Here is a 14,678-nt window from a genome sequence, read left to right on the forward strand (position 1 = left end):
TTAATTTTCACTAAATTTAATGAAAATTACTTTCGTGAAAAAAATAAAATCTTATGATTAATTATAAATTAAAATAAAAGAAAATAATTTACATCTTTTACGTGTAAAAATAGAAAAATATATTATATAAAAGCCATCGAAAATTGAAAACAAACAACTTTTGTATAAAATCAAAATCAAATACTTCCTCTATTTGAACTTGTTTATTTATTTTTTTTTTAAAAAAAAAACTTTTAAATCCACGGTTTTAATCAAAAGTATATCAAATATATAAAAATATTTTTTTTAATTTCACAGTCTTAACTCTTAAGCATATCGGTAAAAAATTAAAATTTAAAAGTTATACCTTTTTTTTTCACCATTTACTCTAAAAATAAAAGCCCAATATCTATTTTTTTTTTATTTCCCATCTAGTTTACGCCACGGAGATCCCATCAAAGCTTGACTAAATTCAAATCACATACAACATAATTCAATATAGGGTGATATATAGGAGTAAGATTTTTTTTATACTCAACTCTCGAACCCGACACGGTGTTGAATGTGGTCTGCACCAGCTATTATATTGCATTGTCCATATGGCATATGGAACCCAAATTGGAGACTGCCTCAAGGCGGTAGTCACTGTTCCGGTTTCCCCTGAAATTTCTCGCCTCATATATAATACAACAGTTGAGTCTTCCTTTTCTATAGCACTGAATGTCGGTTTCGCATAGGATCGTTTACTCTTTCACTGCTAAACTTCATCTCCCTCGCTATCTCTCTTCTTCTTCCTCATTTTTCTCTTCTAGAATCTTCTTTCGCTTTCAATCTCGTTCCCTCACATACAGTACCTCGCTACTATTCTCTTCACTCATGCCAAACAATCAGGTATGTTATTACTCTTTCTTATTGAGAGTTCACTCAGATGTTAAGAGATTATACGAAAAGTATTATTAGATGTGATTATACTCATGTTAATGTGATGGAAGAATTACATTTTAAATGTTTGGTTGAAGTTCACCCAGTTTTGAATCTTGAGAAATGAAAAATGGTGTGTAAATTGGAATGAAGAGAGTATGGTTTTATATATTTATTGGGTCATTGATGTAAGTTTTGATATTGGTATAGTGGTTCTGATTACAGTGGCGGAGTCTGGATTTTCAGTAAGGAGGTTCAAAATCTGTAGAAATAGACACACAAAGTAGCTGAGGGGGGTTCGACATCAAATTATTTAAATAATATAATTTTCCACCGAAGGGAGTTCGGATGAACCCCTTTGTACAAGGTGGCTCCGCCCCTGGTTCTGAATGTTTAATTTTGAGATTGCATTATAAAATAAATGATTTCCTTCACATAAATTGGGAGGAGGGACAGAGGGAGTATTACATTTGTTGGGTTATTGATCAAGTTTTGATATTGGTATATTGACCTTCTTTTTTGAGTTTTTGGGTATGATTTTTTTCACATAAATTGGGAGGGACAGAGGGAGTACTATTGGTATATTGTCCTTCTTGTTTTCTTTTTGGTTTTTGGGTATGCTTCTGAATGTCCAATTTTGAGATTGCATTCTAAAAGAACGAGTCTGTCATAATCTTCGGCGTTGTCACTATGATCTTTTTGGTTAAATTTAAAATATTCTAATTCCTCAAATGCAAATGGAAAGGGTTGAGCTCGTCGAACGGGGCTTGCCTAGTGCGGTTTACCTCTCATGTGTAGTTTGCGAGCTATTACACAAGAGCGGAATTTACCTTGTGCGCACTCAAAGGGTAGTGATTGCGGGTTTCTTTGTCATAAAATATAATAATTAGGGATTGGTATAGCTGATTCAATTAGTTCAGGATTGAGGGGTAAATTGTTGTAGTTTCCTTAACTATTAATCTTGGATGCTGCCATTATTATCTTTTTGGTTAAATTTTAAGCATTTCTATTTCCGTGAATGCAAATGGAGAGGGACATATATTGAGGACTGGTATAGCTGACCCAACTAATTTGGGATTGAGGGGTAATTGTTGTTGTCTCCTTATGTGTTAATATTTTTCATTAAGAAATCCTATAGTTTCTTGAAAATGGAAGTCATATAACTCCTGGCTAACTAGGAAGGAAAGTTAAACACCAGTGTGCAGTGTGTTCTATTTTGAAACTTTGCTCATGTTTTGTGCTTATATGATCGCCACAGCTAGAAATTCCTCTTTTATATTTGGTTAGCTGATTTTATCTAAATCTTGCTACTTCCTTGAGGAGTTTCAAACCATGGCAGTTGTGTCAAACCTTTTGTTTTTCATAACTGTTTCTCTTTTGACATCATCACACCACCTTACATATGTGAGCTTCTTGTGCCATTACACTTGTGTTTGTAGTTTAGTTAATTAGGTGGGACTAAGATAGTTGTGGAGTATGCGTTCTGTCAATCTTTTTCTACCTTTTTTGTCATAATATGTGTCTGTAAGTGCATCTAAAATTTGGATCTAGTTTAATCACTTTAATTTTCTGATTTACAGAGAAGTGGTGGTTATAAAGAAAAAAAATGGCAAGTGAGGCCAAGTTCCAATAGGGTACCAGGCTCGTCTTCAAATGTCGAACCTGTATCTGCTGCAACTACTGAAGCCATTACCGACCGTCTAAGTTCCTTGGATATTACTGAAAGCGGTGCAGAGTCCAGTATTCCAGTCGCATCTCTTCAGTTTGGCAGCGTTGGATTAGCACCCCAGTCACCGGTGCAGCATCAAAAAGTCATCTGGAAACCCAAATCATATGGAACAGTGTCCGGAGCCCCAAAGATTGAAGCTGAAAAAACACCAAATGAACAAAAAAGTGCTCTTTTAAGCAAATTATTCAAGGGTAGTTTATTGGAAAATTTTACTGTAGATAACTCCACATTCTCGAGAGCCCAAATAAGGGCCACTTTCTACCCAAAATTTGAGAATGAGAAATCAGATCAGGAGGTAGTGATCTCTCCAACTTCTCTTCCTCTGTGGTTCATGACACTTAAAAGTGGAAATTCAAGAATGGTAGTATGGTTTTTCAGGTTAGGACAAGGATGATAGAGATGGTCTCCAAAGGCTTGGCTACGGTGGAGGTAGGACTCAAGCTTGTTTGGCTTTTGATATATGCTAATTTAATTTCCGTTTATTCTTTTTATCAGGAAGGTACATTTTCTTTGAACAGGTCTGATTTTGAGTTAAGTTTACCTTACAATTCTCGGTCCTTCATCAAAACATCACTTTAGAAAGTTAGATTTTTATAAGATGAAGGCACCATTTTTCACTACCTTGGTTGTTGTTCTAGCTGGGGTTATCTTGTCATAAGCTCTTTTTGTATACCTTTCTTCAATTGTTAAAACCTGTTTCTTATAGGTGTTTTTTATGCTGCTTATGCGGGAGCTTGTTTTTGTTCAGGTCTCTCTTAAGCATTCTGGATCTCTTTTTATGTATGCTGGGCATGAGGGTGGAGCATATGCCAAGAATAGCTTCGGGAATATGTATGTTTTGCTTAGGATTACGGCATATTTTTTTGGTTTAAACATCTTCTATTTTTTTGAAATTGGTAAATGTGTATTCCTCAGCATTGAGGACATACTGGGCACCATCAAAAAGTGTTAGATAAAAATAAAATAAAATAAAATAGAGAAGAAGATACTTACAGAGATCTTGATAAATCTGCAAAATGATCTATATCCTCTAAACCTACTTCTTTACACCAAAACTAGAAAGATATTATACAATTCCGTTTAACTTTCTGAATGGAATTGGATCTATCTTCATAATACCTCCCATTTCTCTCTCCAAACTGTCGACCAGATGCATTGTGGTATGATCCTCCACCACTTCTTTTGACTTTGGTGCCTCCTCTTTTCATCCAGCAGCTAAGCAAATCTGCAGTATGCTCCAGCATAATCCAACTTGTCTCTGTTATGTTGAGAAATAGAGACCAAAGCTGTGCTGTAAAAGTGCAGTGTAAAACAGATGATTAACATTTCTCATTGCATAAGAAGCACCTGGAAACTATAATGGCCCCCTTTTTCTTCAAAACTTCTTGTGTCAGGCATGCTCTTTTAACCACCAACCAGGTAAAGCATTTTACCTTGGTTGGGGCTGGACTCTTCCATAAGTTTCTCCATATTTTTGGTTGCCCTCTATACTGTACCCTAGCTATAGGAGGTAAGGTCTATGTCCCCCTCTTATGTATTTCTATGTTAGTATATGATAAACATGGTTTAAAAAAAACAAGTAGTTGAATACTTGCATGCCACCATGTTTTGTATACAAAGATTATTGGTGTAACTATTGTTTTTTGGTACTCTTAATTGTACGCTCAGTGGTTGTTGCTTCAAACAATTTTGTCGAGTCATGGCTGTGCTATTGTTAAAAAGCAATGGAGCTTGAGAGGGACTTTAATAAGACATTCATCTTCTGCTTTGAAGTGTGATAACTGATCAACTACATTCTGGATGGTTTATATTGTGCACTGATGCTTCTTATGTTGTGCAGAGAATGATGTAGGCCTGTAGGCTATGTCGCTTGGACTCTTCAAAATGCTTCCCTGGGTGCATATCGGATCCTCCAAAAGTAGTGCATTTTTGGAGGACTGACATGGGTGCAGCAACGTTTTGACGAGTCTGAACAACATAGCCTGTGGTACCATTTACAGCAAAATCATCCATTCTACACTTCCCTGACCTTCTATATTGTTGGATCATCTATTACCTGGCAATCATTATGGTGGTTAAACTCTCTGAGTCTCAACTAAGGCTTGCTGTAATATTTTCATTTTGTAGCTATACTGCCGTTGGTGTCTTTGTTCTTGGACGGATGTTTCGTGAGACATGGGGTACTCAAGCAAGTAAGAAGCAAGCAGAGTTCAACGAGTTTCTTGAGGTATTGAACTAAATATTAGTCCCTATGTAGGAGAATTCATAGTACTTTCTTTATAAACATTGCTGATTCTTTCACTTCAAAGTTTTCTGATCATGAATGAGTCTCAAGAAACTCATCAATGATAAATATAGTCTGAACTAAAAGAGCTTGCTGCTGTACAGTTTCAAGGAAGACTTGTGTAGTTTATCAGGAGAAAATAAATTTGGCGTTTAGTTTATTTTCAAAAACTTCAGCTTTGTTCAACCTCATGCACTTGAAAATCCTCTTTATCTGACTATAACTGGAGTGATTTCTACTGTTTTCTTCCTTTTGTTTTTACTTGTAGTAGATTTTGTCCCTCGAATTTCTCGTCTTTCCTGATCTCCTCTCTTGTTCTATCTTTCTTCTTTCTGGCCTTTATTCTGTTTGATGTGCAGAATTAATTGGATTCACTGACTGATTACAAATTATATGCGTATCTATTGTTTAGATCAGATGGAGGGTCCAACCCTGTTTTTCCTTAATTAAGCAAAATGTAAGTCATAAAATTAGATTAAAAAGGATCTGCTGCCAAAGACTGGAATGGAAGTCTAGGGTTTCTGTCATAATGGGCAGAAAAAATTTGTACACATCCACCATCATTTAAACACAACTGTCCGTGTGTAGATGAATCCATATAACCCGGACAACTGATACTTCTCGTAAAATGAATCCTGGTGATCATCTAGTACTCCTTAACAAGCCTCGGATCTGCAGGGTTGACACAAAAGGGGAAAGGTTGAAAGAGTTTGTTTGATCGAGGGGAAGGAAGTGAAACCAATATTTTGGGTGAAGGTAGGAAGATAGTTTCTTAGTTGATGGAAAACACATCCTCCATGGTTCAAATGCCATAGAATATGGGTAAAGGATAGAAAATTGTTGGATCGAAGTGCTTCGAGGTAATAGCTTGTGTGGAAAACTTTGAGCATGAATAGGGTATGCAGTGATAAGCGAGGTGGAATTAGGATTGGAAAAAACCTAGTTTTGTATGAGAAAAAAGAACAAAAAGAAAAAGAAGACTGTGGTAGTTTGAGAACACGTAAAGCCTGAAAGCATTCCCATGCTTGTCGGAGTGAATAGCAAATTGGCAACCATCTCCTCTTTTTCGATCACAAGAAGTGGAATTAGTTCCCCCCAGGGCTTTTGTCAGTGGTAACCAGATTCGTCCACTGACAAAAGAGTGTTATTTAAGTGAAGAGGGGTATACGGGCAGACCCATTATCCATTGATTTTCAAATTGTGACTATTTCCCCTCATAAATTTTCTCCGGTTATTATTAAAAGAAGAAGCTTGAGAATTAGTCTACACAGGGACAGATTTAAATGCCTAACTAGGAGTTGGGCACTCAATTCATTTCTTAAACAAATTCGAATTTTTAAACTCTGTCTAGACCAGAATCAAACTGCCTTTTCCAGGATTTTACCTAACTATGTTACTCTGTAAAATCATTGAAAATGCCACCGAACTTGAATACTAGGAAATGATGGTTATTTGAGAATAAAAACAATAAAGGAGTTTGAGATGAGACTTTAAAAAGTTCACGGGATTTGGTAAACCTCTATGTGTGAGCAGCTGCGCAGAGTAGATCTTGCACTAGATTCTGGGGAATAGTTTTGTTCCCTATATATTAAATTTTGATAGTGCAATCATTTTATTGGTGCGATCATCTCTTTAGTGTGGTTGACTAGGTTGCATACAATCTACAATCATTGTTAAGATGATATCACTTTATTGGAACAACCACTCTGAGAATATTACTAGGATGTTATGCCAATTGTCAGAGAATTATCCATTTCATCCACAACTGGTGTTAATTTTACTCTCTTGCATCATGTTTCATTTTTCACTCTACATTTTGTTACTCTAGTGCAAAACCATTATGAAAAAACTCTTGCTATGACTTCTTATAGAAGATCCAAATTAATAAACCTTGGTTGTTGCAGCACAATCGCATGTGTATATCAATGGAGTTGGTCACGGCGGTGTTGGGGGACCACGGACAACGCCCACAAGATGATTATGGTAAGGTTTCAGAGGCAGCCTAACAACTCCATGAAATTATATCCTTGAAAGTGGTCATATGTCTTCAGTTTCAAAAAAAAATAAAAAATATTTGCAGTTTCAAAAAAGAGAGTGGTCATATGTCTTGGTTTCAAATGGTCTTCAATCTTCTTCTTATTCTTCTTTTTTTTTTCCTGATAAACCGTGATGTCTGGGCAAGCCTGCAGCCTTGCTCACACATCGACTAATTTCATGGGTACATGTTACCTCCCACTAGCACAAGTATCGAGTAACTCTATCCCCCAAGGCGGAGAGAGATGGAAAGAAATCACCTAGTTTTTTTTGTCTTCTGGTAGGATTTGAACCTGAGGCCTCATGCTCCGCAGCCCACTTCATTGACCACTAGGCCACACCGTTGGGTGCTCTTCAGCCTTTCAAAAGAGTACTTGACTATCTTTTTGGGTGAAACTGGCTCTGGACTATGTGTTGGTCTTGTGAGATGAAAATATTAGTTGTGTTGAACTTTCACAACTTAAGGATCTGTAGGTGCTTTCTGTGTAGGAGAATCCTTCATAGTTTTGGATGTTACATGAGAACGTGGATTTATGTACAGTCTGAGCACCGCATTCTGATTTTCCAAAATGTACTTGTTTGTTGACAAGGTTGTTTATGGTCATGTGTTTGTAATTGACTATTGCTGCTTGCGACATTTATCAGATTTGCCACCTTTTGCTGATACTTTTTCTGATCTTTCTTTGACCAGCGGTTGTGACTGCTGTCACGGAGTTGGGAAGTGGAAAACCGAATTTCTATTCAACTCCCGATGTAATTGCTTTCTGCAGGGAATGGAGATTACCAACAAATCATGTATGGCTGTTCTCAACAAGGTATGTGTTTAAGTGTGTTCTGATTTCATTCTTATTGTGGAAAACACTTGCGTCACAGTTGATACAAGCAGCCATTGGATTTATGACCTTTAGTTTGGCAGTGAAAGTACAGCAATATGGAACTGACTTGTGGCAGGAATATTGTAAAGAAGTTAACAGGACATTGAAGGTTATCTAGCAGCTGCAAAAAACAAAAATATTGAGGATAATAAGTAGTTGAAGACTTGAAGTATGGTTGCTATAGACATGGATCTTTTTTGTAGTATAGCAATGTAAACAGTAGGGCAGAGGAGGAGTAGGTCTATGAATACTTGCTAGTTTCCCAAAAGAGCAAAATTTATAACCTCATAGCAGCAGGTTCGCAATAAGAGTTGGCTAGCCAGGTATCACATTGAGGCACTGTACATGGTTGACTGTGAGTGGCGTAAGAACAAAGCTGTGAGACTATTGGCTGATCAACAGCCCCATGCAGCATGATGGCTTTATGCTGTTGATACTGGTTATGGATCTATCTTTATGCTATGTTATATGGCTGTTCAGATACGGGTACTTCAAATTTTAGTAGTTTTTGGTGCCTTTTAAAGGACTCGGATGAAGTAGCCATGTCTATGTTGCACTCATTTGACACAAGTTCATCAAGACAAATCACAAATTAAGAGTACATATATTTTAGACTATAAGAAATGGAAGTTAGCAGTACACCAGACTTTTAAAGGACATACATTTTTTTTCCCAAGAAATATGCTGGAAGTGTTGTATACCTAAGGACATACATTTAAAGATATCAAGATGCAGATTGTCTTCAGATTCTTGTTAAATCTGTAGTGGGAACATGGTCTTCTATATTGGGTTATCTTACCTAAGGACATACATTTAAAGATATCAAGATGCAGATTGTCTTCAGATTCTTGTTAAATCTGTAGTGGGAACATGGTCTTCTATATTGGGTTATCTGGTATATCCTTTAGTGTTTTACTAGTATGAGGAGTAAACTTCCTTTTTCTCAGTTTGTAACACTGTTCAGGGACATATGTCACAGGTGCTTGTAACTAGAATTTCATTCAGCCTTCAAGGTTAACCTAACCACGTCATGTTGCTTTGGTTTCAAATCTTTTTTATAGGGTCATTATTTTATTGATATTGATGAGATAATCTGGCATACAAATAGTATATTAGAAGTAGAAAGTGCTTCACAAAGATATGATTCTCTACAAACCAGATCCAAGTTATTCCCACACCATTTGCCATGACAATAATTTAGAAGTGTTTCACAACTTTCTCAAACTTCTTTCGAAAATATAGCTCCAAGTAAAATAAATTATTTTCATGTTTCCCTAATTCTCTGCTTTAATGATAATTTCTCTCACTGGCCAACCAACCTCCCACAAAATAAATTGTGGGAGCTCTAAGAAACCACTGCTTTAGTAAATTGTGCTCATAATTTCCGTCCTCAATATTCTTTGGTAGAATGAGTTCACTGAGTAGGAGAAACTGTTTCAGTCTGCCTACTTCGAGGTGTTATGTGTCATCTGTGGTATTCTCTACTTAGATAGAAGCTCAAGAAAAGTATGGAATTCCCGCACCTACTGAATACAGAAAATTTCTTCTGATTTTAAGGTCTCAGCAGACTTCTCGTTCCCATAAATGGATACCTGTGCAATGGTCGTCAATGTTGACAAAATATACTCAAAGATAACAGGCTGTAGCGCCGTGTTTCTCGTTGGCTTCTGTGAAAAGCTACGTCATGTGGCAGCTCTAATACCCATTCTGAATTGCTTTCTTACTATTGAAGATGGTTGTTTATCCATTTGCTTGCTCTCAGTGTCAATTTCATTGGTGGTTGTTTCACATTGCCTCCTTTCCATTAAAAAGAACACATAAAATTTGGGTATGTTTCTGTTTTATTGGAGTATGAGAAACTGTCTATTTCTGAAAGATCCCTTGGTTTCCGTGTGAAGGAAATCAGTTACTTCCTTTTTTGCTGCGTTTGATGCACTCTGTGAGGAAGGTACAGCAACCTCCGTTTGCCAGGCTCTTGCTGAAGTTGCTGATATTTCTGTACCTGGTAAGTTTAGCATTGTGCAAAACACTATTTCAATTGTTCAGCTTATTTCACTTGGTTGGTTATCTTTTGTGTGACTCTAATTGTTTTGATTAGGTGGTTTGCCGTATGAGTGTATTCTTTTTTACCCTCCCTCCACTGAGATAATGTAATTTAACTAAGAGTGCTGCAGAATTGCTTGAGACATTAGTTTGAACTCGTAAAAAAGTTGAGTAAGTAGTTAAAAGAGATGTCAGATGATCGTCATTATGTAAAGTTGTAGTTAAAAAGATGTCAGATGATCATCAGGATGTAAAGTTGTAGTTATACACTTATGTATGTTGCTGCACTTTTAGAGAAGGAAACGTTTTTTCAAGTATTGAAGTAACTTATATTTAAGTAATCTGGAGGAAGAGTTTGGTTGGATGCAGTTCCATGCATATTCCAAAGTCCTTCATATGCCAAATTGTCGTCATGGCACCCATAATTGACCAAGGAAATCACTGCTGTAGAGTGCTGTGATTAAGCAGGGTCGCCTAAGACTTAATAGAGACACACTATGCAAGATACTGCCAAGTTAAGTTGGCAAAATTTCCTTGACATAATGAGGAAGAATGAGAGTGTTGGAATCTCGTATTTTCTGTTTGTCAGTGATACATTTATGTTCAGTGATGCAATAATTTCCAGATGCAATAGTTGAGGCAAGTGTCACTGATCACAGAATATCTGTTTGAAGATTAATTGACAAAGTATGAAATCATGACGACGGAAAGCATCACACAAATTGTGTGAGTATATAATTGCAGAAATCACATTTGCTTATTTGAGAAGGTCGAAGAAATGTTTAGCGGGGTGGTACTATATTTTCTTGAAGGTGTCATTCGGATACACTTTAATCCTCCCTGTTATATGTTATCTTCATCAAGAAGCCTCTCAAGTTTCTTGTTGTAACCATAGATACTTTTTTTTCAGTTTCAAAAAAAGTATCTATGGTTACAACAAGAAACTTGAGAGGCTTCAAAAAGGAACATTTTCTTGAAACAAATGCCGAGATGAAAATTTCATTACTTACTAAAGGAGATCACATTATGTCAAGGAAATTTTGCCAACTTAACTTGGCAGTATCTTGCATAGTGTTACCACAAACCTCTACTTTGAAGTGAAGCGACTTCGTTCATTCCCGAGTCGATAATTGCCAGAGGATGGAACCCAGTAATGGCACATCAGCTTACCGATTCCTTAATAAGCATTCATTCCTGGACTTTACAAGTAACAAGTTATCCCCATATGGAGTCCTCCCAAGGGAGAAATCCAATCCAATGGGTCACTGGGACCGTGTCTCTATTAAGTCTTATGTGACCCTGCTTAATCACAGCATCTACAGCAGTACTTATTCACGTTGAGGTTTTTATCTTACTATTAATAAAAGGCCGCTAGACACCCTGTCTAGTGGTATAAATTTGTTTTTTTTTAAAAAAACTAAAGGAGATCACATCTTCTATGAAAGTAAGGGGACCAAGAGACAAGAGTAAGATTTGAGGGGACTCGAATGTGGATATGAAGATTCACTGAAAAAGAAGCACTATGCAGGATAGTCACCACAAATAAATACAGACTTCAAGTATATAGTAGATACAAGGGCTCTACTACAGTTTCTAGAGTCTCTTTAGATTTTTTTCTAATTAAATCTAGATGTAGCTTGTAATTATGGCCTCATTGGCTTTGGAATCTATACAAATCTTACCTTATCAAAAAAATAATAATAATACAGAATTCAAGTAGGTGGGCGAGAAGAGAAGACATTAGGATGTATTACAGAGGAGGGTCATGGAGGGGATCATTTTGATAGAAGGTGAAAAATATTATTAAAAAAGGGCATGAAGGTGTGGAACATTGTTTGGTGTGGCCAATACCTCCTAAATATTCGACTATTTAAGGCATAACTATTCTAATTATATCAAACTAGAGACCGATGATTATTGCACTACTACATCTACACAAAGTAGAGGATAGATGATCTTTTAAATGTTTGTGGAGCTTACAAAACATTTGTAAGATTGGTGATTTAAGAATTCCAACCAAAAGTTATTCAAATTGGACCACAAAGAGGTATAATAAACAGAGTGAACAGTTTTTTCTTTACCATAGCGCTTTGAGGATATTGTTTCCTATACGTGGCTGGCTGCGTAGTGAACTATTCTTTATGAGCATAGATTCGTCTATCGACTTGTTATGTGTTGGGTGTTTATACTTGTACTTCAAAACTTTGTTAAGTTCCCGTGTATTTTGAGGAACCTCTGTGAAGACCTTTAGTCTTGTCACACCCACTAATAACGAGTACGTCAAGGAAAATGAAGCATTTTATATGATGTTCTCTTATTGCATATGAGAATATGAGTAAGATATCATATATTATATGTGTAAGAGGAGGAAGAAGATGTGGATTGTTTACCTGTCTATTACTAAGTTCCATGCAGATAGTGGGGATATAGTTTTGGATCTCTTCTGGCGTGCCTATGGAGCCCGAGTGCCTTCAAATATTTGTTTCTTTTCTGGGCTTTCAAAAGGTAGAAAAAGAAAAAAACTGAATTTTTTCTGTAGAAACTAGAAGACCTTTCTTGTTTTTGTGAATTTTCATAGCACGCCCGAGGTGTTTCCAGTTAGTCTAGATGGTTGGGGGTACTATTTCTAGAGAATTATGTTTTTTGTCTAGATTTTCTTCTGTTGTATACCTCTTGCATACACTAATATTTAGTACAACAATCACCTTATTGAAAGAAAAAAATGAATGCAATAAAGAAGGTCTAGTGTGAATTTATCTCTTTGTTGTGCTAGCTCATACATTTACTTTTTCCATCTCAAGGCCTTTGCTTTTGGTACAACTCGTCTAAGGTTTTACCCTGAATTTTCATATTACCTTCTTAGATTCTCCCTTCACCCTCTTTTGCTTTTTAAAGGCCTTATCTCTATCATCCATTCTTACCCTCTGGGTATGTCGCCAGATTCATTCTCCAACTACAGACAATTGTCACGACTCAGCATCTTTTCTTTTTACTTCTTTCAGTGAGTAGTTTCATTTGTCTGTTTCCTTTACGGATCTCTAAGAGCATTTTAATTAGAGCATTGTCGTGTTGCTAAAAGCAAAATGCTTCATGTGCTTCTAAGCTTTGATTGCTGCTAAAAGCTTACATCCTTTTGGGAAGTGAAATGACAATCTTAAAATAGCCATTCCTTCATGCTATTATCTGTATATTTGCAATTGCATTTTGGATATCTTGTATTCGTTTTTCTTTCTAATATCTTCACTTGCCTCTGCATTATTTGTTTATGTTGTTTGTACTCGTCCTTGAAGTAGTGTTTTTCTCCTACATACTTTGGTTCGATGTGCAGGATCAAAAGACCATATAAAAGTGCAGGGTGAAATTTTGGAGGGCCTCGTGGCACGCATTGTAAAACGTGAGAGCTCAGAGCATATGGAGCGGGTTCTGAGGGATTTTTCTCCTCCTCCATTAGAGGGTGGTAAGCTGATCTTTTCTTATATGATCGTACTAACTACTAAATACTCTACCATTATTTGTTGGGGTTAACATATTTTATTTGTATGCTTCCATGGAGTAGTAAGAAGATTGTTTTATTCGTGGTGCGATTGAATGGTTAAAGAAGCCTAAATGACAATATGAGTGACCCACATCACCTTGTGACCGAGTTTTGAAATGTATCTTCTAATCAGCAACTAGTCGTCTTAGTCTCCTGTAATACACCCCCAAATTGAACCGTGAATATATTTCAAGCACATCTAAAATATGCTTCATCAACTGCACGAACAAATGCATGATATCAATGTTGAAGTGGCTCAAGTGGACTAAGGCATCAGATGAACTAAGAAAGAAGACGTACCAAGTAAATAGAAATAGGTAATAGAAATATCCCCTCTCGAATAATTCATGTGAGGCAGCTACCACAAGTTCAACTCTTTCAATTTTCTTTGGTTGTGTGTGCTTTTTATCTTTTTCTACTTTTGTGTGTCCTTGATGTGAATCAATATTTTATATTTTGCTAGATATTTGGAAGATAGGTCCTTTGACGGGAAAACTTAGGGAATTAGTGGATAAATCCTGCCAGAAATTTAAAGAGCTCCTAGTGTTTTTTTATTTTTATTTTTATTTTGTATAATATTGGTCTAAGCCTTAATGGAGAGACATAGTCAATGAGGATTCATACCCCAATTCAACTGGGATTCAGGCATTGTAGTTGTGAGACAATTGGGTTTATTACTCCTTTTGATTTCACAAGTGCTTTTGCCTTCTCCAGAGGGTTTGGACTTGGGACCTACGCTACGTGAAATTTGCGCTGCAAATAGATCAGAAAAGCAGGTAAATGTCGATGTGATTCAGCAGCAAAGAGTAGTTTCATGTAACCAAAGTACCAAACTTTAGTTCTCTTCTATGTGCAGCAAATAAAGGCACTTCTTCAGAGTGCTGGCACGGCTTTCTGCCCGAATTATTTGGACTGGTTTGGAGATGATGATTCCGGCTCACATTCAAGAAATGCTGATCGATCTGTTGTGTCAAAGTTCCTACAATCACATCCTGCTGATTTTTCTACAGGAAAATTACAGGTTTGGGAAATTTTCTGAAGTGATTCATTTAAAATATCTCCTAATTAATTTGTTGATGTTACTGTTGGTTGTTTATTTCTTGATAGTCATCACTGACCTAACCAAATTAGTTTCTTCTTATATGTTACTACAATCTTCTTATAGTGGTACCGGTTTTCAGAAAGAGGAGCTAGCTAATTTGCTACCTAGTCGTATATTTACCCTAGTTTTTCTTCCCTAATTATCAACTTATCAGATCACCCTCTTTTTGTAGCATG

At 36.5% G+C, this 14,678-nt stretch overlaps 1 protein-coding gene across 1 annotated transcript in view; it reads left to right on the forward strand.

The window, feature by feature from the left end:
• The first annotated feature begins 608 nt into the window (after nucleotides 1-608).
• LOC125843809 (tRNA ligase 1) overlaps nucleotides 609-14,678 on the forward strand; it is a 32,215-nt gene continuing 18,145 nt past the window's right edge. The window contains exons 1-11 of the mRNA XM_049523011.1: nucleotides 609-870; nucleotides 2,481-2,924; nucleotides 3,008-3,058; nucleotides 3,378-3,460; nucleotides 4,757-4,856; nucleotides 6,818-6,896; nucleotides 7,639-7,762; nucleotides 9,721-9,827; nucleotides 13,194-13,322; nucleotides 14,115-14,176; nucleotides 14,257-14,421. Coding sequence (XP_049378968.1) covers nucleotides 700-870; nucleotides 2,481-2,924; nucleotides 3,008-3,058; nucleotides 3,378-3,460; nucleotides 4,757-4,856; nucleotides 6,818-6,896; nucleotides 7,639-7,762; nucleotides 9,721-9,827; nucleotides 13,194-13,322; nucleotides 14,115-14,176; nucleotides 14,257-14,421 — 1,515 coding nt within the window. The 5' untranslated portion in view covers nucleotides 609-699. The remainder of the gene's footprint in view (nucleotides 871-2,480; nucleotides 2,925-3,007; nucleotides 3,059-3,377; nucleotides 3,461-4,756; nucleotides 4,857-6,817; nucleotides 6,897-7,638; nucleotides 7,763-9,720; nucleotides 9,828-13,193; nucleotides 13,323-14,114; nucleotides 14,177-14,256; nucleotides 14,422-14,678) is intronic.

Source organism: Solanum stenotomum, chromosome 11, assembly GCF_019186545.1.
Source record: "Solanum stenotomum isolate F172 chromosome 11, ASM1918654v1, whole genome shotgun sequence".
Lineage (NCBI taxonomy): Eukaryota > Viridiplantae > Streptophyta > Magnoliopsida > Solanales > Solanaceae > Solanum > Solanum stenotomum.